Source organism: Leiobunum rupestre, chromosome 11, assembly GCF_980474605.1.
Source record: "Leiobunum rupestre chromosome 11, qqLeiRupe1.1.hap1, whole genome shotgun sequence".
Taxonomy (NCBI): domain Eukaryota; kingdom Metazoa; phylum Arthropoda; class Arachnida; order Opiliones; family Sclerosomatidae; genus Leiobunum; species Leiobunum rupestre.
Window position 1 is genome coordinate 35,325,238 of NC_143394.1, and position 25,665 is coordinate 35,350,902.

Here is a 25,665-nt window from a genome sequence, read left to right on the forward strand (position 1 = left end):
CGTTCCTTAACGCGCATCGGTACACAACCAGAGGGAATTGCAGAGAAAGGCCAAACCCATCGTGGACATGGAAGGCAATACGACCGTTCTGTACAACCCGGACAACCCCAAAGAGGAGCCTAAGAAGTTCGCCTTCGACCACAGCTACTGGTCGTTGGACGGCTTCCGGGAGACGGACACGGGGCTGATAGTGCCCGACCCGAGCCACAAAAACGGCCGCAAATTCGCCGACCAGAGCCGGGTGTACAAAGACCTGGGACGGGGGATCTTGCACAATGCCTGGGAAGGGTACAACGCCTCTCTCTTCGCCTACGGTCAGACGGGATCGGGGAAATCCTTCTCCGTCGTCGGCTACGGAGGCAATTCCGGGATCGTGCCCCGACTCTGCGAGGAGCTCTTCAGGGAGATCGAGAGGAAGAGAGCCGACGGTAACCAAACTCAATACGAGGTATTTAGTCCACACACGCGAACAAAAACACGCCATTGTCATCTCTTTACGCGCTTTCTACGCGGACGTATTCCTCGTGGATTCTATAGACTTTTTAAATTTCCAGAAAATTTTCCGCCAATCGGAAAAATAAAAAAATTAAACAAATTACTTTTAAAGGATTTTTAATGTTTTTATCGATATAAAATGTCTAATAACAGAAAACATACTACAAAACATTAATAGTGTTACATTGTTAATCAGTTTAAACTAGTCTAGAGGTTTAGTTTTACTTTTAGATTCGAAAAAATGCCGCTTTTTATTTCAATTTGCAAACAATTTATTAGACTAATCATGGAATAAAAACTTTTCTTGTTTTATTTCGGAAAAATACGGGAATTTTCCGGGAAAAAGGACTCGGTCATTTTCCGACTTACAACACTAGGAAATATATAACATTTTGGGCTATTTAATGGCGTAAAATTTAAGAAAGATTACCAAAATTAAAACGTTTTACGTCACTGAAATATCATTATGAAAAAACGAGTTTACTGGTAATATTACCCATAAAAGTCTAATTAAATTATTTCTAAATAAACTACCCGAGGGGGTATAGTCACTTAAGTAATCAGGTGTATAAATAATAATAACAGCTAATATTGCTAGACCTAAGTCATCAAGCGACTTTTAAGGCCATTAATTCAGGTGGCCGGCAGGGTTACAATTCGTAGGAGGGTGGTGGCAAGCCCTTCATGCCACGTGAGCCAACAGCTCCCTAGCACTAACTATAACCGTTATTCATAGGTAATCACATGAGTTCACTTAATAATATTTACGAGTGACTACCAATCGTTTGATCAATTTGCATTCTGTATTCTTTCAATACCACCTTTTTACGCAATTTAGAACTACAGAGTATTAACAATTTAATTTTTCTTTGAAATAAACTAAGATGAACTTTATTATCAAAAGGTACAATAGTAAAAATGATATTATTCACCCTAAAATACCAGATAAATTAAAGCAAAGGTGATATCAAACTTACAGAGTCTTATTTGCATAATTAAAGGACATAAATAAAATTTAATAAAAGTGACGGATGCCATATTGAAGTTAAATATTTACCCCAATCATAATTTCTTAAAAAGAGAGGTAAACTTTTGAAATATTAATTTGTATACAATCTTAAAGGGATTCTGAACTAAATCTAAAAGTCGTCTGCTAACAGGCTCAATGGCTTGTTTTTAACGTTACTAGCTCAAAACACTACTAGCTTCGGTTTAATGTTGTGTCAAAAATGTGAAATTCGATTAATATTCCAATATTTTTCGGATAATAATAGTAACAATAATCAGATAACCTAATACCCAATGAACCAAACAGGCCTAAGTCAACTAGTGACTTAGGGTCGGGTTAAATTGCCTTGAAATAGTCATAAATGCATTTAATTTTACAATAACAACATTAAGATATTCTATGTTTTAAAAGTATAAATGTGTTGCGTTTGTTTATTTTATACGTACATATCTACAGGTGCTAATGTCAAAACCAATTTTAAATAATATTATCCCTTTTAAATGGCACTTATATAGATATAAATGCATTTCATTTTACCATAACAACATTACGTTATTGAATGTTTTTTTGGCATTGGTACGTATAAATTAGATACATACAATAACACATTTATCTAAACGAGGAAACATAAAAACCAGTATTAATATTTTATGGTCCCTTTAAATTGCATTTATATAGCTATATAAATTTAATTCATTTAACAGAATCAACGTTACGTTATTCAATAATTTTAACCTAATTATAATTCATTGTAAAGATAATGAAAACAGGTTTTATGGAATTTTTAATATACAATATATATAATAACTAATTTTGATAATTTGGTTAGGTTCGATTCAGTATGTTGGAGATATACAACGAAGTTGTTCGGGATTTGCTGAACCCAAGCGCTCTGAGCAAGAAAAAGGGTCTAAAAGTTCGGGAACATCCCAAGAAAGGATTTTACGGTATTTAAACATTAAACAAGGTAAGCCCGCGCTACAAAACGTGTGGGAATGTAGACGTAGCTTTGACATACATTGAAGTCCTGTTTATCGTACACGTTATCCCTAGACGTTTTCTAGAGCGGGCTTAACCAGTCTATTATTATTGCTAATAATATTACGTAACATACTGATACTTTATCAACAGCCGAAAAGTTAACCACTAGTCTCGTCACAAATTACAAAGAAATTGAGGCCAAAATTGACGAAGGAACGACTAACAGAAGCATCGCTTCGACTAACATGAACGCTACTAGCAGGCAAGTCGACGCAAAAATACATTCGCTATGTTAGCAAACAATATAAATAACCACTCTTTTGTGACTTATTCATAACGTAAAGCCGAGCACATACGATAGTGGGGATCACCTTTGTGCAGAAAGCGTTCAACGATTCTGGCGAAGAAACGGCCAAAACATCAGTCATAAACTTGGTCGATTTAGCCGGAAGGTGAGATAATTAACATTAATCTACAGACTACAACATTACGACCAAAACTACTTGTATGGATTAAAAGATTAAACGCGTTAAAAAATGGTGCAAAGTATAGTATTATAAAAATAGAGCAAAATAGGTCAGACGCCTGTAGAAGTGTTCGACACGCCTTACGCCGAAGCTTCGTAAAGCGGTCGACATTTAGAGGCGAAAGATATTTTACCTTAGTAAATATAAAGTTTAATTCTTGTAAATTGCTTTGGTTTATTTAAAAAGAAATAAACAAAGATCCAAAGAGATGGCCAAATAAATTCTAAAAGGAAACACTACAACCGTAAATTAAAACGTTAATCTTAGTTAAAAGTAATTAAGATAGGACATTTTTTTAAAAAGTATAATGGTTTGAAAAGGAATTTAAATATTCTTTTTTTATTAAATGAGCAAAACGTAGACGTATAAGACAATCAGGCGGGGAGGGAAAATATAAGATAATTTGCTATATATACATATACCAACTGGGCGATGCGATTAACTGGAAGGTTTATTTTTTTTTCTCCTCATACTTTTCCCGACGTCGATTTCTACTTTTCGGCACACCACACAGCGAGAGGGTCTCGAACACAGGCGCAACGGGGGACAGATTAAAGGAAGGAGCGGCCATTAACCAATCGCTTTCTTGTTTGGGTAACTGCATCCACGCGCTGGCCGAAAGAGCCAATGGGAGAAACGCAAGAGGTGAGAGCCGCTCCGATCCCAACGCGCAAATTTTTTCCATCCGAGAGAAAATTATTTTTAAATCCGAGCTGCCGCCGCATCCCTCGCTTCCTCTTCGGCCTCCGAACATTCCCCATTCTTAATCATTGGTTCTTCCCGTCCCCTCGCGCGACCCGACAGTCTCCGCCCATAAATTGCCCCCCTGCCCGACATCATCCCCCCGCCCCGTCGTTGCCACTTCACTTCATAGCACGGACGTTGCTTGCAAATCCGTACTTTTATCCGGAGCAACCTTAAATTCGCCAACCCTTTTATACGCTTTACTGCGATAACGTATCGACTACAAAATACACCTTTTTTTAAAGATAATATTATTATTCTTATTGACCCGAAAAAATTTACGCGTAATTACGAATATATGGTCAAGGAAATACGTTAATATAACGGATAAAGCTAATTTAGTCTGACGAGAATTAACCCCAACATGTTTCATAAAAAATTGTATTTTTTTAACCCCGTAACCAATATTCTTTCGGTTACGTTACTGGCTATAAATTAAGCGTATTTAAACCAGAAATGGGACTTAAAATACTAAATAGAAAACGGAAATATTTAATATTTCTTAGAGAGGAAAAAATTGGGACGAAAACCCATCCGTTTTGTATTCAAAACGTGAAAAGCGGCGACTTAGTGAGTTATCGCGTTAAGTCGAGCGACGAACGTCGGAGTCTCCGGATCTAGCCGGCGTTTCGTTACTATGGTAACGGCAGGAGTCGAAGTGATGGAATTTTTTTAATTTCGCGCGGCCAAATTTCGAGCTCGGTGTATAAAGGGGAATCCGCTTCTACGGCGTACAGCGTAGTCGCTATCGTTCTAATTTGTTAACAAACTTTATAGTTTAAAAAAATGGGATAAATTAATTATAGCTGACGTTCCAACATGGTTTCGGGCGGCAAATTTCTCCTCTAAGAGAGAGAGAGAGAGAGCGTTGTGAGGGAAAGCCCCGATACCGATATATCGTTGTTTCCGTACCAACGGCAAATGGATACATTAATTACTTGACTTTATACTACGGGCGGAATTTTTTTCGTTTCGCCTCTTCCAAACTCAAAGATAAGACTAGTCACAAAGTGGCTTTCCTAATAAAGGAAGAGGTGAGGGGGGGGATGCGCGGGAGGCTAACAGACCCAAGGGTGGCTCTTATAGAACGAAAGGTTTTAAACCTTATTGATGACGGATGAAAGTTAGGAATTGTATAGTCGCCCCGCCCCCGTTCACCGCCTATAATTATACTATACAATTTGTGGAAGACAAGTAAACAACGCCAATTGGATTCCTGGAAAGGTGCACTTTCGGAAAGTTTATAAGTCCAACTATATACTAGGAAAATGACAACGCCACCCGCCCATAAAACTAACAAAACCGTCTTGGCACGTTGGGTTTAAAATTAATTTTACCTACTTTTAACTATTTATTATGCACGCTTGTTTGTACTTTTGATTTAGGCGTGGGGGGGGGGAAATATTTAAGTTATATCTTTTGGGGATTCTAGGTCGTTGACATTGTTAATTATTGTAAATTATTTTTCAAAAATGGGGGATTTTGTATTTGCGAAGAACTGCATTTAACCGTTGGTATATTAAAAAAAACTTTATACATACGTAATTCTAGGGACTTATTTTAATAATGGGTATTTTGGTATTTGTTAATAAATGATTCTTGATATTTAAAAATATGAAAGCATTTATTTTTAATACAGATCTGCATTTTCACAAATAGCAAATCGATTTAACAACTATGGAAATATGTTTAAAATTAGAATAAAAAACAGTTTACGAAGGCGATAATGAGACTGTATTAAACGTATAGCGCGTCCAAGTAGTCGCGTTTTTAACCACGCCCTACTTCGCAGCGACATCTAGATTAGCGGCGACGTCGGAACTCCTGATATAAGGGCGCGTATACGCAAATAATCTAATTGGCCATTTTAGACCCGAATAGAAACGAGTAAAATTTAAAACCCCATTCGTCTAGACTTTAAACTTTCAAAACTACATAAATAATTACGGTATTTTTTGCTCCTCTTATCTAGTGCCTTACAGAGATTCGGTGCTAACGAGGCTACTGATAAACGCCTTGGGCGGAAACAGCAAAACAGTGATGGTACATACCAAACTCTTTAGCACTTTTATATAAAATTTTCAAACCAAAACAAGAGAAGGCTTTTAATTCCGAATTAAACCCGTTTCCTTTTCTCCCCTCTTTGTATCCGCGTAGATAGCGGCTATAAGTCCCGCGGACATCAACTACGAAGAAACCTTATCTACTCTGAGATACGGTGCGTTTTGTTTTGGGGGGTATCACTCGGGAAAAGTTTCTTAACAAATGATCATAATTACGTACGAAATTTGTTCCCGATTTCCCTTAATACAGCGGATAGGGCCAAGCAGATAAAAACAGTCGCGACTATTAACGAAGACCCGACGGAGAAAATGATCAGAGAATTGAGGGAAGAAAATGATAAACTCAAGAAATTGATGGACAAAGGAGCCATTGATATTCCTGTGGGACCTGGAATTTCTCTCGAAGGTTTAAAAGGATTCCTATTTCACACACATATTATTTTCTCAACGATTTTAATTCTAATTGTTTAAATAATCATTTGGCTATAAAATACGTTAATTTCCGGTAAAATATTATTGTCAAGCCGGTTTTAATTATTTTAACAGGGTTGCCACAAAATTTTGAGATTCAAATTCCCTGACTATTTTAAGAGATTTTCCCTGACTTTTTAAGTCCAAAACTTTTATTTTATATTTTACTTTTATCAGAAGTTAATAAATTTAAATGGCCTTATATTTCAGTAAAAAGGTTATTGTAATGTTGAAAAAATTAGCCAAATGTTCAAGGAAATAAATGATAATCATAAAATTTGTCATAAATCTAGAGTAAAATTACCTTCAAAAAGTGTCAAAAGAAAATTGAATACCCTGACTTTTTAGGCCAATTTTTTAATTCCCTGACATGTAGCAACCCTGTTTATAATACGTCAAATTCTAAATTATTTAAATACTCATTTGGCTATAAAATACGTTAATTTCCGGTAACAAAATATTTTCTAGCCGATTCTAATTATTTTAAAATACAGTGTCATATTCTAATTATTTAAATAATCATTTGGCTAAAAAATACGTAAATTTCCGGTAAAATATTATTTTATAGCCGATTCTAATTATTTAGAAATACAACGTCAAATTCTAATTATTTAAATAATTTAATTTGTGGCTTTAAAAAGCGTAAATTTTTAACACGTACCAATTGGATCAAGTTTGTTCCACGCCTTATTTCGCGTAGCCATCTAGCGGGGGCAAATTCTCTCGTAAATTTATAAATGATTAAATTTCGAAAGTTAAAATATGAAATTTCCTTTTGAAAATAGAAACGACGCAGTTACGTAAGAAATGGGAAGAAGAGATGAAAGCAGCAATGTTGGAGAACGACCGAGAGATGAAACAACTGAAACAAACTTATGAGGATAAGCTCAGACAAGCCCAAATAGAAAACGCCCAAGTAGGGATTTTAATCCGGGGGATTAAGTGGGATTTCCAATACACTCTCGCAACGCCCACGCTCGCTTCTAATCGAAGTTATAACTGTCGTTTTTGTACTTATTTTCGCGATAAATTTTATAGGATGAAACTAGAGTTAAAGCCGAAGAGGAGAAAAAGACTTCTCCGCATTTATCCAATCTTAATTTCGACCCGCAACTGTCCGGGAAAATTATATACGTCATCAAACCGGGTCAGAATACGATAGGGAAAGGTGAGATGGACATTGTCATCTACGGACCCAGGTACGGTGGTAAAAATTACGCTATATTATGGGAAACGTACTAAATTGGGCACACTTTAGTATACAAGAAAAACACGCGATAATTACCTTACACAATCATGGCGGGATAAGCTTGGAAAGAGGATCCGAAGATTGCAGAGTACTACTCAATGGAGAACCGGTAAAGAATCGCGTTGAATTAAACCATAATGACAGGTAGATTTAATTGTACTTTATGAGAGTATTTTGTTCGGACGATACTGTATCATTTCGAAACGATTCAGATTGGTATTCGGGACGACGCAGCTGTACGTATTTGTTAATCCCGAAGTTCAAATGAACAGTGAAGAGGAATTTCCCGAAATAACTTACGAATTAGCCCAAGAAGAATTGGCCCAGAAGGCCGGAATCAATATGGGACGATTGGACGACGAGTCCATGGGTACGCAATTTTACAACGATTTCTATTTTGAAACTGTAGCTAAAGTGCCATGGTTTTCACTATGGCAAGAACGCAAAAAAGCCTCGTTAGGCCTAATAAGATATTTTTGCGTTGACGCAAAAAAGCCTCGTTAGGCCTAATAATTTATTTTTGCATCGAGGATTGCCGTCATGGCGGTTTTGTCCTAATGAATACCAGATCCAAAAATGCTATTTTAACACGTCATCTAGATGATCTCTTCACCCTGAGCACCATTTTAAATATGTATATGTTGGGTACTTTTTAAGTTAACGCAATTATCACCCAACAGAAACAGCTCTATTGAACAAAGACTTAATGGAAGTCTTACCAGCCATCGAAGAAGCCAATTCCATCAGCGAAGAACTCGACAAAAACTGCAAATTCGAGATAATGCTGGTATCACCGCAAATACTGGGTAAAACCGCCGGCGGAACAGAGGTATTTCGGTGTTCATGAACATTACCATTTTGCCGGATTTTACGAACTGATTTTTGAACAACCAGGTTTACGTCAAATTGAGAAATTTGGAAAACAGCACCGAGTACGAATGGCCAAAAGATAAATTCCTCAACCGGATGTACGTCATGAAGGAAATGTATCAGAACTACGAAGCCGGCGAAGAATGGGACGTACCCGAAGTAATTAATTAACGACACTTTTCTTTTTTAAATCCGCGAAATTACAAATAAAACACGCACTAAAATACAGGAACAAGATCCGTTCTTGGAAGATAACGACATGGAGGTTCGCGTTGGAAGCGTACAAATCTACCTCCAACCGTTAGCGTTCATGGTAATTATCCTACCAATTATAATTAAACATATTTAACGTTTAAAATTTAAGTTTAGGTGCAATGTACGGCGACCAGAGCGACCAACAACTCTTTCCTATGGCGGCCCGAATTAAAATATTTTTAATTTTCTCAGGTCGAGTTGAAAGAGCAACTGGAAATCGTGGACTACAAGGGTACCGAAGCTGGTATCATGAATGTAAGTTCATCGCCCCATACGCCCGCATTTTTTTAATTTCAGAAAAGATTGGATAAAAAAAACGAAAAAAATAACATCAGCTATATATAGCTCCGAACCCTTTCTATTTTTAGATCTACCATCCCTGATCTAGTGGCCTATAGCGCGTAAGCGTATCGATGGGGGGTACAATCTACGCGGTTTAAATCCACAAGCGAGGAGCGGGAGAGAATTTCAAAGATACAACACTCCCCCTCTGGCAAAAAAGCGCCACCCGCTTCTAAATCCCCACTTTCACTTTTAAAAAGGGGGGGGGGGGGGGGAAGACACGCGGTCTGCTTCGAAAATACATCTTAAGAGCATCTATTTTTTTTTACTAGTTGTGTAAGGAGTTGAGGCGAGTTAGATAAACCGTGAGAAATATAAGGTCTTATAAAAATAGACTTTTCTCACGATCGGGGGATGCCTACCTTACATGATTTTTTGCCCGATTACCCCGCCAGCTTTTCTTCTAAAGCCTCAAAACCCTATCTATACTTTAACAGAAAGGGTTATTTTTCAACCTCTCTCCCCATCTTCGAGAAAACTGGTTTAGGTAATATTTTTATTTAAAAAAAAAAGCGGGTCACCTGACATTTTTACGGTATTAGTGTAAAGGGGGGGAATAGTACAGTTTTCGTATATAAATAGGGTTGTATCCCCCCTCCCCCCTGAAAAAGGGTTAAAAACTAGATTTGAAAATTTATATATACCAACGCAGGTACAATGTAATATCTGTGCCTAAAGGGTTATATTATACTGGTTTTTAAACATAATACATTTTTTTTAAATGCACGAAACAAGTTTCAAATACCAGTAATACTAAATACGTAACCATCATATTTAGACTGAGCGAATCAACCTATCCTTTAAAATAAAAAAATCCCCCCAGATTTTTCAATATCAACCCCTCTTTTATTTAAACTCTACGTAACCCTTTCCATTTTTTGGGGGGATTGGAGGAACCTTGCGTGAATTTAGGGCTTGGCAAAATGGAGGAGCTGGTTTTCTACGATCCTCCGCTTTGGAAAGAGAAATAGAGCTCTTCGATCGATAAAATCCTTTTTGAACGCAACAAAATGGCTGGCCCTCTCTTCCAACTAGTTTTAAAAGAAAAAAAATTCCTCAGCCGGTTATTCAGTAATGAGACAGCCCTTCACCAATCCAAGTCTCGAGTTTGCCCTATATTGTGCGAAGAATATTAAAGTACACCGGTACCGGTCTAAGATGAGCCTGCTATATTTGGATTATTTAAAATTTTTCCAAGGAAAAAAATTTAACCCCATCATTTTGAAATTGACTGTGGGTGGGGCTTAATGAAACTCAAAAATTGGAAGGAAGAGCGAGAGTGGGAGGGAAAGAAAAATATTCTTCCCCCCTCCTGAGCTCAACCGCTACCACTAAGGGAGCGAATCTTTTAAACCGGGATTTTTGGGTACTAGAGCATCCATGATTGCTTTTGGTAGGTTGAGTTTGCTGATTTTTGTTATTCCGGTATGGCTGGTTTTACGTTTACGATAGAACGCAACGAGACAGAACTAGGTACTAATACAAACATTTTTATTTATATTTTCCGAAACCCCCTTGTATGAAAAAAGAAATTAAAAATTTTAGACAATCAGGTTTCCGGAGAAAGGTTATCGGGGTAGCATTTTTCCTCCCGCAAATCTTTCGTTGTTACTATTCAGTTTGACAACAAATAAGAATTTGTAAAAATTTATCTAGTTTCAGTTTGTTCCGATGTATATATTTACTGGTTTAGGCGTTAAGAGCGGGCGAACAAAATGGAGTCGCGATGTAGGCGTAAATCTGGAAGAGTCCGTCGAGGGAGGGAGAGCACGCCAGCTTTAGTTTTCAAACGCAATCTCGTAACGGCATTTTTCTGCATTTTTAGGTAGAAGTAGTGCCGTGTTCCCCGGATGGAAAGGAATACACAGAGCACGACGACATGTTTGTCGACAATCCCAATGAACTCATTGGTCAGGAGCTGCATTTCTTGTTCAAAATATTAGGATGTCGGGGGCTGCCCGCTAGATTTACGGTAATATGCTTTCCGGTTTTCAATATTTTTGTTATTTCTCTAGAAATAGGGTAAACAAACAAAATTTTGTCGAGTGTTAAGGCAAAACGGGTTCACGTTATTCCATTGCTAAGAGATTGTCCAAAGGCTGATCGATTTTGTGCTTTTCTTCGTTTTTCGTTAGTAAAAATCTACGCGCTACCAATGAGACTATTTGCGCAAAATCGATATAAACCACCGTATTTATTCCTTACAGGACGTTTTGTGTAAATATCGCATATTTCTGGACTCTCAGGATTCCGAAACAGAAATGGTTAGCGATACGTCGAATCCTGATTTTAATCACAAGAAATTGTTCTCATTCCGACCCGCAACACAGCAAGTAAGCGTATTTTTAGGAATTACGATCATTCCTTTAGGTAGCCATCTTGGTTTCATATTGACTAACTTAGGTTCATCACGTTGACCCTAACACAGCTCTCTGAAATTTGAAGTACGCAACAGCGTAGTTCCAGCGGGCTTTGTTTTGGCTCAATGTATTCTGTGTTAGCATCCAGGCACTATTTTCATTAACGTAACGAATTAATTGCAGTTGGTTGAGTATTTGAAAGACAGTTACGTTACGGTGCAAGTCTGGGGTAAACAACAGATACGGCGTTCAGCGCTATCCAAATCAGAAGGAAAAAACACAAAAGAAATGTTCCAGTCAGATCTTGTAAATCAAGCAAATAGCTTAATGAGTGGCTTCAAGATGAACGGAAGGGTAAGATTTTTGCCAAGTTCCAGAAATCAATAAGCCTTTTGGGTGTATTACATATTTAAGCCTTAGTGTTTATCGTTACCATTTTAAAATTGATCCTAATTTTATTGTGATCCCATAGATTGTTGATCCAAGTAAACAAAGTATTATTGTTGAACTACTATTGATGAAAAAACAGCAGGCGAGACAGCAACAGCGATTGGTAATTATACCAAATTTAACAAGCTTTGGTTCAATAAGTTGGCTAGTTTAACGCTACTCAATAAGTAGACTTTTATTCAATAACCATAAAAAAATTGTTCAGAATTGAATTCTTATAGACTATTATAGTGTGATAGGCCTAATCAAATAACAGGTTAGACTTTTGAACTTTAACCTTTTCAATAACCCGTTTACGGCGCTACTGTTGCCATCTATGAGCAGAAATAGGAAACATTTAGAAATAACAAGGCGCGGGAAATTTTAAACGGTTAAAAACGAGGACGTAGCGCTTTTTCGGCTGTTGAAGTTTTTAAAAATACTTTTTTTTAACGTGTAGGAAAACATTAGAAGGTTGATAGAAGTGGCTCAACAGTTAAAGAAACGCAGAGTTCCTGTGAGATTATTGGAGGACCTACTAATGGCCAATTCTGCAGAATCGGCTGATGAACTTCTATCTCAACTAGCCACAGGTAAATAAAAATCGGGTATGTAATTTTAGAATACCGCTCTTTTTTCGGAAAAACTAAGCCATAAGTTCGATTTATATTTTAAAAGAATTTTTGAATACTGTTCTAAATAGAAAATGACGACGATGATGACGTAAGAGGATCCTCCACCTGCATTCTGATCTGAGAAAAACGCCCAACAGTCTTTTACGCGAAATGCTACGAGCGCGGCTTTACTTGGTTTTCCCTATTTTGACCCCCCCATTCTCCGTAGCGCTATGGCGACCGAGGGGGTAAAAAAGGGGGCAAAAGAAATGACGCTGAAAGAGCATTTTCATTTTTATTTATATATAAAACAAGAGCGCAAAATCAAAATGTTTAATAATTATAATTTTATAATATAGTTTCGGATTCATTTTTAAGAAATTTAGTTTAATTTCATATTTAAAGGAAATGAAAGCTAGTTAAATGAATGTATTATTGTATAACGTAAAATTATGATGAAAAAAGCCCCTTTTTGTAAATGAAAAAGTGCCTTTTCGGAATCGCACTAAAAAAAACCTTTTTAAACGTTTCTTTTTTAAAAGACGCGGGTACCGGTAAATATAAAAAATAAATTTCAAATTAAAAAGTAAAAATTTACAAAGAAGTATTACCTTAGAAACGTACCAGATATTAAAAAAAAACTTTTGTAATATCCAGATTTTAAACTCAACTATTGTACTGGACTTTAAATTATAATATTAGCTTCGATTAGATTACATAAAATATTATAATACTAATAAACCAATTCGCATATTACATACGGGGAAACCAACCTTTAGAAACCGCCATCGAGTATAAAATTTTATTTTCGTATTTCTACACTAGATGACACCAACGTGGATATTTTGGCCCAAAATTTTAAAAAAATAATTAAATTATTATATTTATTATATAATTTAAGGGCTATTTCAAGCTGAAAGTTTATATAAAATATTTTAGAAAATATAGTTATTCAAAATTTTTGCTTTTAAATAACCATAATTTAAATTAGACTTTCGCGGGTTTGATCATTTTTGTTATTTCGGATTGTAAACTGATGGCGCCATCTAGTAACAAGTAGATTGTTAAACATTTACACACAATGGCGGTACCCCTGTAAAAGGGTCTTCTCCCTTCTTATATACTAGAACTAAAACAAAACAAAAAACAATGTATTGTAACTTTATAGTCTTCCCATATAATGACGTCGCTTCACCCAAATAGATCAAAAAGGATTCGAAATAATACGTCATGTCAAGTGAAATTAATTGGCGTGTTTCCATTTGTGAATGTATATATGTATAAGTGCGTAAGTAACTCTAATATTATGTTACTTATGATAAGAATTATATCAAACTATTATTCTAGGTTTTTAAAGATAAATTAATAATGTTTAAAAAAAGGTAATATATTTGAGGTATAATCCAGGGTAGTTTAAACAAATTTCGAATCACTACACGCTGTAATATTTCAAAATATATTTAAATCTAACTAACACGTAAAATTAAATTTACAATATATAAAAATTTAAAAAAAAACCAATGTAGAAGAATAGACCCATAACAAAAGAGGGGCCGCAGACGAGGCTTAAGTGAGACCTCTGGACGGAACATCCTGTTTGTGACGTTTTGAACCACGTGACCGCCATTGAAATATACAGGCGGAAGTAAGGAAACGGATTTTCCGTCCATATGCTGAGTTGCCAGGTAAAAATGTTAATTTTCGGCCCCCCAACTTTCATCATGGGTCTATTTCAGACTGGATTTTACCGAGAATAAATTATCATTGATTAATTGCTTGTAAATAGCTTGGCTATAAAGGTAGCTAATAAGTCGAATTTAGCCTGAATTTGTCAACGCTAAATTTTAAATAATTTTTATCTGTTCAAATTTTGAGTCCCCTTAAAAAAAACTCCTGGCGCAAAACGAAAAAAAAAAACATTCAAATATTATATAAAAAACAATAATTCCCCAACAGACAAACCCAGTTCACCTAAATCCGTACTACATACTACTACAAAGCAGAATCCCTTCAGAATGGCCTCACTTAGTAAAATACAAATGTTTGTCTATTGCCCTTTGCGAAAAATGAGGTAACTACGGTTTAGTCTTCTCCATGATCCCCTCAAAAGGTCAAAAAAGGGGTTGACTTTCCGTGTGCCCATGGCTTGTCAAAGCAAAGGCTGTGATATTACTAAGTTATACAGTAACTCAACTACTGTAAAACCAGTAGCGAAAAATAATTAACCGTATATAACAGAAAGAAAAATTTATATTGAAATTTGAAAAACTAAACCCCCGGACCCTAAAACCTCCTAACCGTCAACAAAATGAAATACAATAACCCCCTCTGGCGAAGAATTTACTCAACAATTCTTCAATATTCCCAACCGGTTCAAACCCCCGCCTATCAGTTGTTCAATTATATCATTTCTATCGTAATTAACGGCTTGATTACTTAAATTAATTAAAGCCTACGATTGTATTATTCGATTTCTGTTTTTGGTAAACCGTTACAAAAATATTGTAAATCTGTGTATTCGTCAAATATCGGCGAAAATTTGGCTGTCATGTTTTTAAAGGAGCGAAGTAAAAGTGTACAAAAGTGTGAAACTTTCCGATTATTTATTTGTATTAACATACCACTTCCAAAATCCCGGTAGAAAAACCACGCCCCTCCACCTTTCCTTGTGTAATATTTATCCCCTTTTATCCAGTAAAGGGGAAGACACTCAGGCACTATGGAGGGCTTTCGTTTGATACGTTTTTGAAAACGTGTGACGTCACAGCTGTAGTGTTCACCGTGGTCGCCATGACAGTTACCAGTTTTTCTCAATAGGCGATTTACATTGGTGACGTAATGAGTTTCAAATTGAAAGCACTCTATTGCAGATTTTATTTCAGTGCAGACTGATAACATTTTCGGAGATTCATGAAAACAAGTGATTTTTTCCTGGCAACTACATATTCTCGGTTAGACTGAACACGTTCTTGGTTTTCGTGCACCCTATTTTAAACCCGGAGTTAGACCAATCAAATAAACTTTCCAAATTAAATTTCTAGGCAAAATGGCGACGGAGAGCAGTTCATTTTTAGAAATTTCTTAATATCTCACCAAGAATGTATTTATTTATACTCAGGGAGAATGAATATGTCGAGACTATCGACGGACACGTTGAGCCCCTAACCCCGTCACGATAAAGGGGGGGGGGAGGGAAAAAGGAGGCGGTCTTATTTTTTGCGTCCTCGCTGCAGCGTTAATTGCGTCGAAAAACGTAATTTTTAAGAACCAATGAGATTGCAGTATTATTTGATTTTACTAAAGTGGAGGAGCATACCGGGGGTCCCAACGGGTGGGATTGGAGAAACGCTAAAAATAATATCGACATATTCATTCTCCCTGAGTATAAATAAATACATTCTTGATCTCACTGTTTATTAGAATTTTTATTTATGCGCAAGAAAGATGGAATTAAATTATCTAGGATACGCTGCGCACAACCTCGAGCGTGAAAATATTGTGCAGGACTAGATTGGTGCTCAATTTTTAGGTTGAGGCGCTGTAGCATTTCAAAGTCAACCATTAACAAGTTGTTCAATATACTACCACGTACCTTTTTTGTTTTGAAAAATAGATTTTTTCCCAAAAAGTTGAAACAAAAAATAACGCCAGGTGTTTGGGTTTGAATTTTCGCCGCCATCTTAGGGGCTGCCGCCAGCGCCCCTAACCCCATATGAGCGATTTGCGAACTATCCTAACTTTTAAAATCGCGCAATTTAGGCTTAAGCTTGTTTTCCACTAGCGCGCGTCATAATGTTATTTTCTTTAAGCCCCATTTTCATGCTCGCTGGTAGCGGATAAAAATCGTCAAAATTCGCATCCGCCACTCGCAAGCGTGAAAATAAAGCTAAAATATCTGTTTGAAACAGATCGACGCGGAAAGTGAAAAAGTGTATAGATGAAGTGGATTTTTTCGATTTTTACCCGCTACCAGCGAGCATGAAAATGGGGCTTTACGCGCGTAAAAACGTTTCAACGTTTGAAAGCTGAGAAACGCGTCGTTGCGCGCGCCAGTGGAAAACAAGCTTAAGGTCTCTTATAACTGGAACGCGCCGCGCGTGCAAAACAAATTTTTCGGGTCTTCAGCAGCGCGCGCTTTTACGTTGTTTTTCTGTCTCACCGGGTGTCGCGGCGGACGCGCGCTTTTCGATTTCCCGAAATTTCTTTATTTTATTAAAAATTAACCACTCAATATTTTTTGATGCGGTTTTCACCATAAATTTTAGTTTTTAATGGGCTATAGGGCTATCTAACCGGTTCAAGCTTGACCTTTCCCCTTTAATTACCTGTAGTGATATTACAGATATATGCTTATTTATGCGCATGAAAGATTGAATTTCAAAAGAGCTTTTGGATCAAGTATGGTCTGCTCGAACTTCAACCTCTTCAATCTAGCCTCGAGTTACCAGTTTGATTAGTTAAATTGTTCAAACTAGTAATTAAAGGAATCTATAGTTCATTGCAAAGAGAGCTTACTAAAACACTTTTCCAAATAATAATTTAACTAATTATATTCAGACCCTAAAATTGTATGAATAAACAAACTAGGAAAGCAGACGATTTAATTATTTAAACGTGTTTCCCCCCTCCTTAATTTCAGACTTAACGGACAACTAGACGAGCCACAGCCCAAAATTTCTAATTTCATTTTACAAAAATTCCCTTTGACGTTGCTTTTCACTAGGGTAGAAACGCCACGACGCGACGGTGAGGGGAGACGCAAAAAATTCCCGTTACGCCTAATGTCGATGCAAAAATTTTCCCGATTTCAAAATTACGTTTTTGCGCGTGATAGTACCTTTACATTGTTAGGTATAGCAGGCTTATTTGCCTTCTTTTATATCCTAACATGGCGGAGTATTTTACGTGTAAAATGAATTTTAAGATCCCCCAATTTCCGTTAGGCCTAATACAATATTTAGGCCTAAAGATTGGTTTGGTTTCCACCAGTAGCGTAGCCAGGATTTTGTTTCGGGGGGGGGGGGGGGGCACACAATTGAAAAAAAAGTAAAAAATTAAAAATATTTGTACGTACGGCCATACGTTCCGGGGGGGGGGGGCATGTGTCCCAATGTGCCCCCCTGGCTACGCCACTGGTTTCCACCATAGATATATTAAATAGTATATAGATCCACAATTCTACGAGGAACTGATACGGAAGTGACAGCTAGTTGACAACGCGTATTTTCCGGATGCGCTACGCTATAGCGCCATCTTTCCACCAAATAAAAAACCAAAATGACACGTGACTTCAACTCCTCGTTACTCTGGGGCTACCAACATTATTTGACCTAGGAGGATGGAAATACTGGAGGGGAAATATGGGATTCCTAGGCCTGGCAATGTGGGGAATTCGGACATAAGATACTAGAGACACCTAGCGGACACCGTAGTCAAAATTTCGTCCGCGTGTACGTGGGGACTTACAAGGAGACGACCCGAGGTGTTACACACCGCTTTTGTTCAAACTCGGGGGAGTAGTAGCCCTTCATGTAACTTGAAAAATCCTAAAGGGATTTTATTCAATGGGCAACGGTTTTGCCATAGCAACGAAAAATGGTTTTGACAACATAAAATGGAAATTTTCCCATTGAAAATAATTTATGGGATTTTGACCGATTCCGAGGGTCCCCCATGTGAAACATTTTACAAAATTGGAAAAAAAAAATAAAATGCCAAAATTATAAAAATTGACGAAAAAAAATCAAAATTGATCACATTTTGATTAAATTTTTTTCACAGGGAAATCGGTCAAAATCCCATGTTATTTTCAATGAGAAAATTTCCATTTTATGTTGTCAAAAACATTTTTCGTTGTCATGGCAATACCGTTGCCCATTGAATAAAATCCCTTTAGGAATTTTCAAGTTACATGAAGGTCTACCACTCCCCCGAGTTTGAGCAAAATCGGTGTGTAACACCTCGGGTCGTCTCCTTGTTAGTTAGAAATGCGTGCAGGTCTTAAAATCGCGTTAAAGATTTATTTATTTTGTCTTCAAATTAAATAAACATCTCCGAAATTAGTTTCGTAGAATCCAGGTAGAATATTCGTGTTTCAGCTTGTACAAAAAATCCTTGTGAATAGAATGAAAAGTAGGCAAAATTTATAGTGACAAAAAATTCCGCCTATTTTTAGCATGGCGCTACGATTGTATGTCCGAAATTGTATAGCTCTCACGTTACCGAAGCTAAAACAGCGAGTCCGTTATGGGGGAATACAAATTTCTGTTCCAGGTACGCAGTATTATATTCCTAGGCCTAATCTACTGCGTTCTTTTTTCAAATTTTGGTCACCAATAGATGCCATTATTACGTAGCGCATCCAGAAAATATTTTCCAAATAATAATTTTGGTCACCGATAGATGGCACTATTATATAGCGCACCCAGAAAATATTTTCCAAATAATAATTTTGGTCACCGATAGATGGCACTATTACCTAGCGCATCCAGAAAATATTTTCCAAAGACTAATTTTGGTCACCGATAGATGGCACTATTACGTAGCGCATCCAGAAAATATTTTCCAAATACTAATTTTGGTCACCGATAGATAGCACTATTACATAGCGCATCCAGAAAATATTTTCCAAATACTAATTTTGGTCACCGATAGATGGCACTATTACGTAGCGCACCCAGAAAATATTTTCCAAATACTAATTTTGGTCACCGATAGATGGCACTATTACGTAGCGCATCCAGAAAAAGTTTTCCAAATACTAATTTTGGTCACCGATAGATGGCACTGTTACGTAGCGCATCCAGAAAATTTTTTTCCAAATACTAATTTTGGTCACCGATAGATGGCACTATTACGTAGCGAATCCAGAAACAGTTTTCCAAATACTAATTTTGGTCACCGATAGATGGCACTATTACATAGCGCATCCAGAAAATATTTTCCAAATACTAATTTTGGTCACCGATAGATGGCACTATTACGTAGCGCACCCAGAAAATATTTTCCAAATACTAATTTTGGTCACCGATAGATGGCACTATTACGTAGCGCATCCAGAAAAAGTTTTCCAATTACTAATTTTGGTCACCGATAGATGGCACTGTTACGTAGCGCATCCAGAAATTTTTTTTCCAAATACTAATTTTGGTCACCGATAGATGGCACTATTACGTAGCGAATCCAGAAACAGTTTTCCAAATACTAATTTTGGTCACCGATAGATGGCACTATTACGTAGCGCATCCAGAAAATACGGGTCTTCTACTAGCTGTCTCTTCCGTGTTCTTCCCACGGGCAGCGTAAGGTATCAATGCTATTTCATATATCTATGGTTTCCACTAGCGTGCGTCAGAATGTATTTTTCATTACGCGCGTGAAAACGAATGACGCTCTATTACGCTAGTGGAAACCAAGGCTTATACAATATTTTTGCGTCGACGCTCGCTGTCGCGGCGTTTTTGCCCCAGTGAAAACCAGTCTTAAAAAATAAGATATCTCCCCGAACTGTCTCACGTATGCCGCACTCGCTTAAATTTCTGGCGCGTCGAGGAGGTCGCGCAAACGGACTGATTCTTAATGAAGATGAGGCGGCCACAAAACAATATCCAAATGAGAGAGAGAGAAAATTGGGTTGGAAGGGTGTTGGCATATCGTAGCGGACCACCGTGAAAGAAAAGCGAGGGGTGCAGGCGGCGGTCGGCAAATTAAAAGAAACATTAATCAAGCCAGCGCTCTTCTCCGGTTGTGCCAGAGGACGAAACGGAAGAAAATGGAGAAGTATAATGTCTCGGGCACCAGTCTATCCGAATCAAATATTCTCTCCTCTTTCTTTCCTGAGAGAGGGTTTTCTCCGTTTTTAGATTGATAGAGCAAACGGCCTGTCGTCGGCTATTCTGGCTAATTTCTTTGAGAAGATGTGAGAGACTGTTCGTTCTTCTTCCGCTTCTTCGTGGTCCCTCGCCTCTCGCTAATTCGCTTCGCCGGGACACCTACAGGGACAGGGACAATCCCCTCGGCAGAGACACGCGAAGAGAGCGATTAAAAGACAGTACTGTGCACCGTCGAAGGACGAGAACGGATAAAGAAAGGAGGAGGAAAAAATTACCCAGAAATTAGTTTAATTAAAATTATGTTCCCAATCGTCTCGGCTCGCTTTCTCGCGCTTCTTCCGTCCTCATCTAACATTCGAATGTCTCCAACAGCACCGGCCGCGTGCACCCCCGTTTCTTTGGAAATTAGTAGCACTCTCGAATTAGGCCCCAAAACAGATCATTGCGCCCAAAGACAAAGATCTCGGAAACTAGCTACCGCAGTTGGATGAATGATGAAATTAAATACTTTTGTTTCGCTTTGGCTTTTAATGGCGCATATATAAGGTTCATTCCTGAACAAGTTTACCGTTTAGTTTTTGGTATTGTACTTTTTTTTTACAAATTATAACTTTTAAACTCGATTAGTCAAACCATGACGACAAAATTTTAGTAAATTCTTAAGTTTAGGGTTAATTGACTATAGTCAGCGGAGGAGCAAGAGGAGCCGAGTTCGATCCCAGCTTAAGGTACTATGTGAAAACTCGGAACAACTCCTTCCGCGTTGAGTAGGCAAGCTCTCTCCCCGCTGGTTAAAGGGGTTTTCCCCCGAGCTCTTCGGTTTCCCTTTCCATAAAAACTTGTTGAGGTTAACGGAAATAGTTAGTGTACGGAGCTGTTGGCTCGTGTGGCATGAAGGGCTTGCCACCACCCTCCTGCGCATTGTAACCCGGCCACCTGAATTAAAAGTCGCTCGATGTCTTAGGCCTAAGGTGGTGCCTTGGGTATTAGCCTAACTGATTATTATTATTATTATTATTATTATTATTATTATTATTAATAATAAAAACTTTAAATTTGTTTAATAACCGTAAAATAAAGTGTTCCAATTTCACGTCAGGCCAATTGGAATCAATGATATAAGTTAATAAATTATGTTTCGCATAAGTCTGCATTATTAAATCTTTACTGAGAATGATTAAACATTTTTGATGAGCTTCACCCCAAGTCATTAGCTTGAAAACGTGTTTTTGCGTCAACGTCAGGGAACCGTGTTAAAGGGTAGGACGGGCGTGTGATCATTTATTTTGAAGTTGCGTATTTTTCACGGTAGGGACACTTGTCTTTTTGGGTATGAAGCCACGCCATACATATCTATGAGTAATTATTTAGACTATTTGAAGCACTTAAGAAATATAATTATCAATTTCGGTCGAGGTGATTTGCACCGATTTTGCTTAAATTCCGGGGATAAGTAGATCTTTATGTAACTGGAAATTTCCCAAAAGGAAAAGTTTCGACGGGCTTTAGTTTTGCCATGGCAACCAAAAATGTTTTTGATTACTTAAAATCTACTTTTCCCTGTGGAAATTAACATGGAGAAATCGCTGATTTTTAGGGTTTTTACTAAAATTTTAAAATAATAAAAAAATAAATTATTTAAAAAAATTGTTCATTGGGTAAATTCAGGTTAATTTGGGTAAATGTGTGTACAATTTTTTTTAATATAATTGATTTTTTTTCCGATGTCTATTTTTTGATAAATATTTAAGCCTAATATCGGAGAGCACGTTCTGGAGTCGCGAGGGGCTTTGGCTTTGTTTTGAAGCCAGCGTGCGAATCACGCGTGATAAAAAAATATGAGCTCGTGGCACCGAGAAAACCTTTTTAATTTTTATCATTTTAGCTTAATATTCCGCCTATCTATCGGAAACTAGATATTTCGGCTTAGCGGAAGTCTCCTATATTTTAGACACTAGACGGCTCTGTGCTGAGAAAACATCTTGATTACGCAATAACTATGAAAATGAGTTTGGTTGTAAATCTCGTAAATTGTCATACTTATTGTTACTATGTTACTTATGATATAAATCAATATAAAAACTCGTAGTTTCTAAAGAGTAACCTTAGTTACATTTCCTACCGACGTCTTTCGTCTTATATTGGCATTAAAAAAAACATTTAGCACGCAGTATTAAAGATTCTTATGATAATGAGAAACTGCGAATGACAGAGGGCAGAAAAGTTGGTTCGGTGTTCGGCACTTCCTCGGGAAATTAGGGAAAGCAACTTTTCAGCAAGTTCGTCCGCTATTTTATCGGATATTCCCTTTTTCATCGTGTTTGCGGAAGATGGGCCAAAGGCGAGTCGATTTGAAGAAGAAGGATAACCGCAAAAGGCTCAAAAAGAAACGCGCCAAAAGAATGAAACGGATCAGAGCCAAACTCGTCATCCGGCGCAATTCCATATCGCCACTGAAAGGAAGGTTGCCAAACGTTTCTTGAAACGTTCGGAAGTTGCTAAAACGATTGTTGGAGCTTCTTAAAACAAAAGTTCTTGTTTCGTAATATACGTCGGTATATAGCCTTTTTCAAAACTATTTCTTGGGCCTCGCGTGGCGTCCAGATGATCTGTTCTGGCTAAACAGGCTTTTCTGACGACCGATCGCCATAGGCCAGGCGATGTTTTTCCTATTCGCGGGATGCTTTCTTTTTCTAAGCCCTTCTTCGCCTCTTCCTCTCGAGTCTAGACCGCTCTCTCTCTCTCTTTTTGGGGCTAAATTAATTGAAAAATCGATTCTTCCAACCAAAACCCTTTTCCGGCTTAAGCCTTGGTCATCCATTGTTTCTCTTTATTAAAGCAGGATTGAGATGCACACTTTGTATTCGCTATTAGCCTTGAAAAAGCAACTACAGTGTAACGAAAAAAGTTATAAAAGCGAAGCTGCTTTTGCGATGAGAAATTTAAAGTTTGATTTAAATAAACTTTAAAATTACTATCACATTATCTTAGTTTAAAAAAAAGTTGCAACTTGGGTTAGAGTTTCTACTAAATTTGGAACGAATTATTCTGGTGACTATAGAAGTGTTGCATGAAAGAATTAATTAATATTTATTTACTCTTTGTTATAAACAAATGCCTTTTAAATCAGGAAGGAAAACATGAATTGGTTCCACAAGTACGCTATATAACATTTACTATTCATGGTCATTTACGGAAACATATTTCCTAACTATTTTAAAGGACACTATGTTTGGCCAATTTTAGAACAAAAACTAATATTAAAATTAAAAGAATTGGTTCTTTACAATATATACATATAATACATAAAATACAAATGAATGAATATTTATTTACTCTTTGTTAAAGAACAAATCCCTCTTATAACCGAGAGGAGACCAAAAAATTTGGATTAACTAGAATTTAGGTGCACAGGGTGAAGTCAACAATTAGGGGCTACTTGGTCGTGTATTAGATTTTTCTAGTGATTAAAAAAAGTTAGTTTTGTTTTGATATATTTCCCCTGAATTAATGATTTAGATCTGTTGCTCTAGCGCGCAAGAAAAAGAGTGGGCCTTAAGTGAAATTAGCATAACCCCTTTAACCCAACATTAAGAGTGGCGCAAAAACGTCCGGAGAAAACTAAAAAGAACAATCGGGAAAAATGAAGAACGGTTAAGTTATGCTAATAGCTTTCGCAAATAGCGCGAAACTCCAAAAATTGCTTATAATAACGCGCGTGAAAAAATTTCGCATTAATCCCAGAGACGCGAAAGGGCGCTCGTTTAAGCCTTGGTCTCGAAATAAATTCATTCTTGTGCGGAAAATAAATTAAAAAATTTTGGAAATCCGACGCCGTACAGGAAGCTATTTGTTTCCCGGAGTTTTTTCGCTTCCAGCGGGCTACCGTTTTAGGCCTTGGTTCGGTAGAAAGGCGAAATAAAACGCTCCGATACCTAGGCTTAGTAGAGAGCGGGTGGGGTCACGTTAAGCCTCGGCTTCATTCCGGGGGTCAAGTCCACCCTCGCCCGCGGTTTTCTCTTCGGGAAAAGGGAAAGGACAACCCCCCCTACGCCACGATTAATGAGCAGAAAAGACTTTAATATCGAAAAATGAAACGCTTGTTGAACCAACCGGGTCTCGGGGCCTTGGTCCGAAAAACATTCTCGGTATAATTATTCCGCTACCAGAGACTGTTCTAGAAGCGAGAGTTTTATTTAAAACGCGTATACTCTTGCCCTTACGTTTTCTTTTCAACTTTCTCTGTCCCGGGGAGAAAAAATATACCAAAGAAGGCGAGGCTTAGCTGCTACTACGAACCAAGGGTTAGTTCCATTTAGGGCTGGCGCGAGGAAAGAAGGAGTGATGGTTCGGAGGGGAAAGAAAAGGGCAGAACGATGACCCCATTAAAAGAAAACCGTTCCGTTTTCTACATTAATAAAACCAAAGTCTAATTAAGGGTAAAAGAAACTGGCTTTGATTAGACCGGGCTCCCCCGCCCCTGTAAACCGTGTTTTCCCTCAAGATACAAGCCTATACTTCCCCGAAACTCTCCCCTCTTTTGGGTTTTTAAGCAAACCCCACTGGAGGGTGCGACTGGGTTAATAATTACACCGCTACTGGTAGGCCACGTCTCCCCCAACACGGCTTGTTTTGGAATCTATAGGACACCATTTTGTACCAATTTAGGCTTGTGATCCCAGTAATACAACACAGGCAGTGCTTCCACTTCCAAAAGATCATTTTACCCAGACATAAGCTGAAAAATATCCACTTTAACCCATTCCAAATTTCAAAAATACCCTTAAAATTCCCACAAAAATTCAACAATAAAATACACACTGTTACCCATTTTAAATTTGAAAATACCCCGAAAATTCCCATAAAAAACAACGATTTAAAAAATGTAGTTTAATTATCACAGTTTTTTCTTTAATTTTTACAAAGAAAAAGACACAAATATTAATGGTACGTATGCAATTCGCTTACTAAGGGACGAAAACAATATTTTAGTCTGCTCCAATCGGCAAAGCTGACAACAGATAAAGAATCATAAGCAAAACCAGTTTTCTACTTACGGCCAACTTAGTTACACTTTGTCAAAGAGGGAAATTATATTTCATGGTAGATTATTTCATAGAAATCTCATAGGTAACTAGAATGCTGCCGTGTAACTGGCAAATGGCCCAAACGCCGTGGCAGACGACGCCAGATCTCAGCCAATCAGAGCTCAAAGAGCGGTTCTGCCAAGAATTTAATGTCACCGGAGAGAATGACGTCACCTATCTCCCGCTACAGTAACGGAACCAAGGAGGATTATTATCCTCCTTGGCGGAACCACTCTACGGCCTCTCATTGGCTGAAGGTTCAAGGCGAACTGGCGTCAAGCTCGGCCGTAGGCGGCAGCATTCTAGTTAAAAAAATTTAGATACCCTTAAATTTCCC

General features: G+C 37.5%; 1 protein-coding gene across 1 annotated transcript; it reads left to right on the plus strand.

The window, feature by feature from the left end:
- The first annotated feature begins 67 nt into the window (after nt 1-67).
- Nucleotides 68-12,791, plus strand: LOC149922416 (kinesin-like protein KIF28). Its single transcript, XM_090162293.1, has 22 exons — nt 68-448; nt 2,334-2,451; nt 2,636-2,747; nt 2,830-2,937; nt 3,527-3,657; nt 5,729-5,799; nt 5,914-5,974; nt 6,070-6,225; nt 7,076-7,206; nt 7,329-7,489; nt 7,549-7,683; nt 7,752-7,909; nt 8,220-8,368; nt 8,434-8,568; nt 8,639-8,722; nt 8,857-8,919; nt 10,832-10,978; nt 11,214-11,339; nt 11,550-11,720; nt 11,839-11,919; nt 12,256-12,388; nt 12,499-12,791. The coding sequence occupies exons 1-22, from the start codon at nt 68-70 to the stop codon at nt 12,549-12,551; spliced, it is 2,865 nt and encodes a 954-aa protein (XP_090018419.1). The 3' UTR covers nt 12,552-12,791.
- Nucleotides 12,792-25,665: the final 12,874 nt, after the last annotated feature.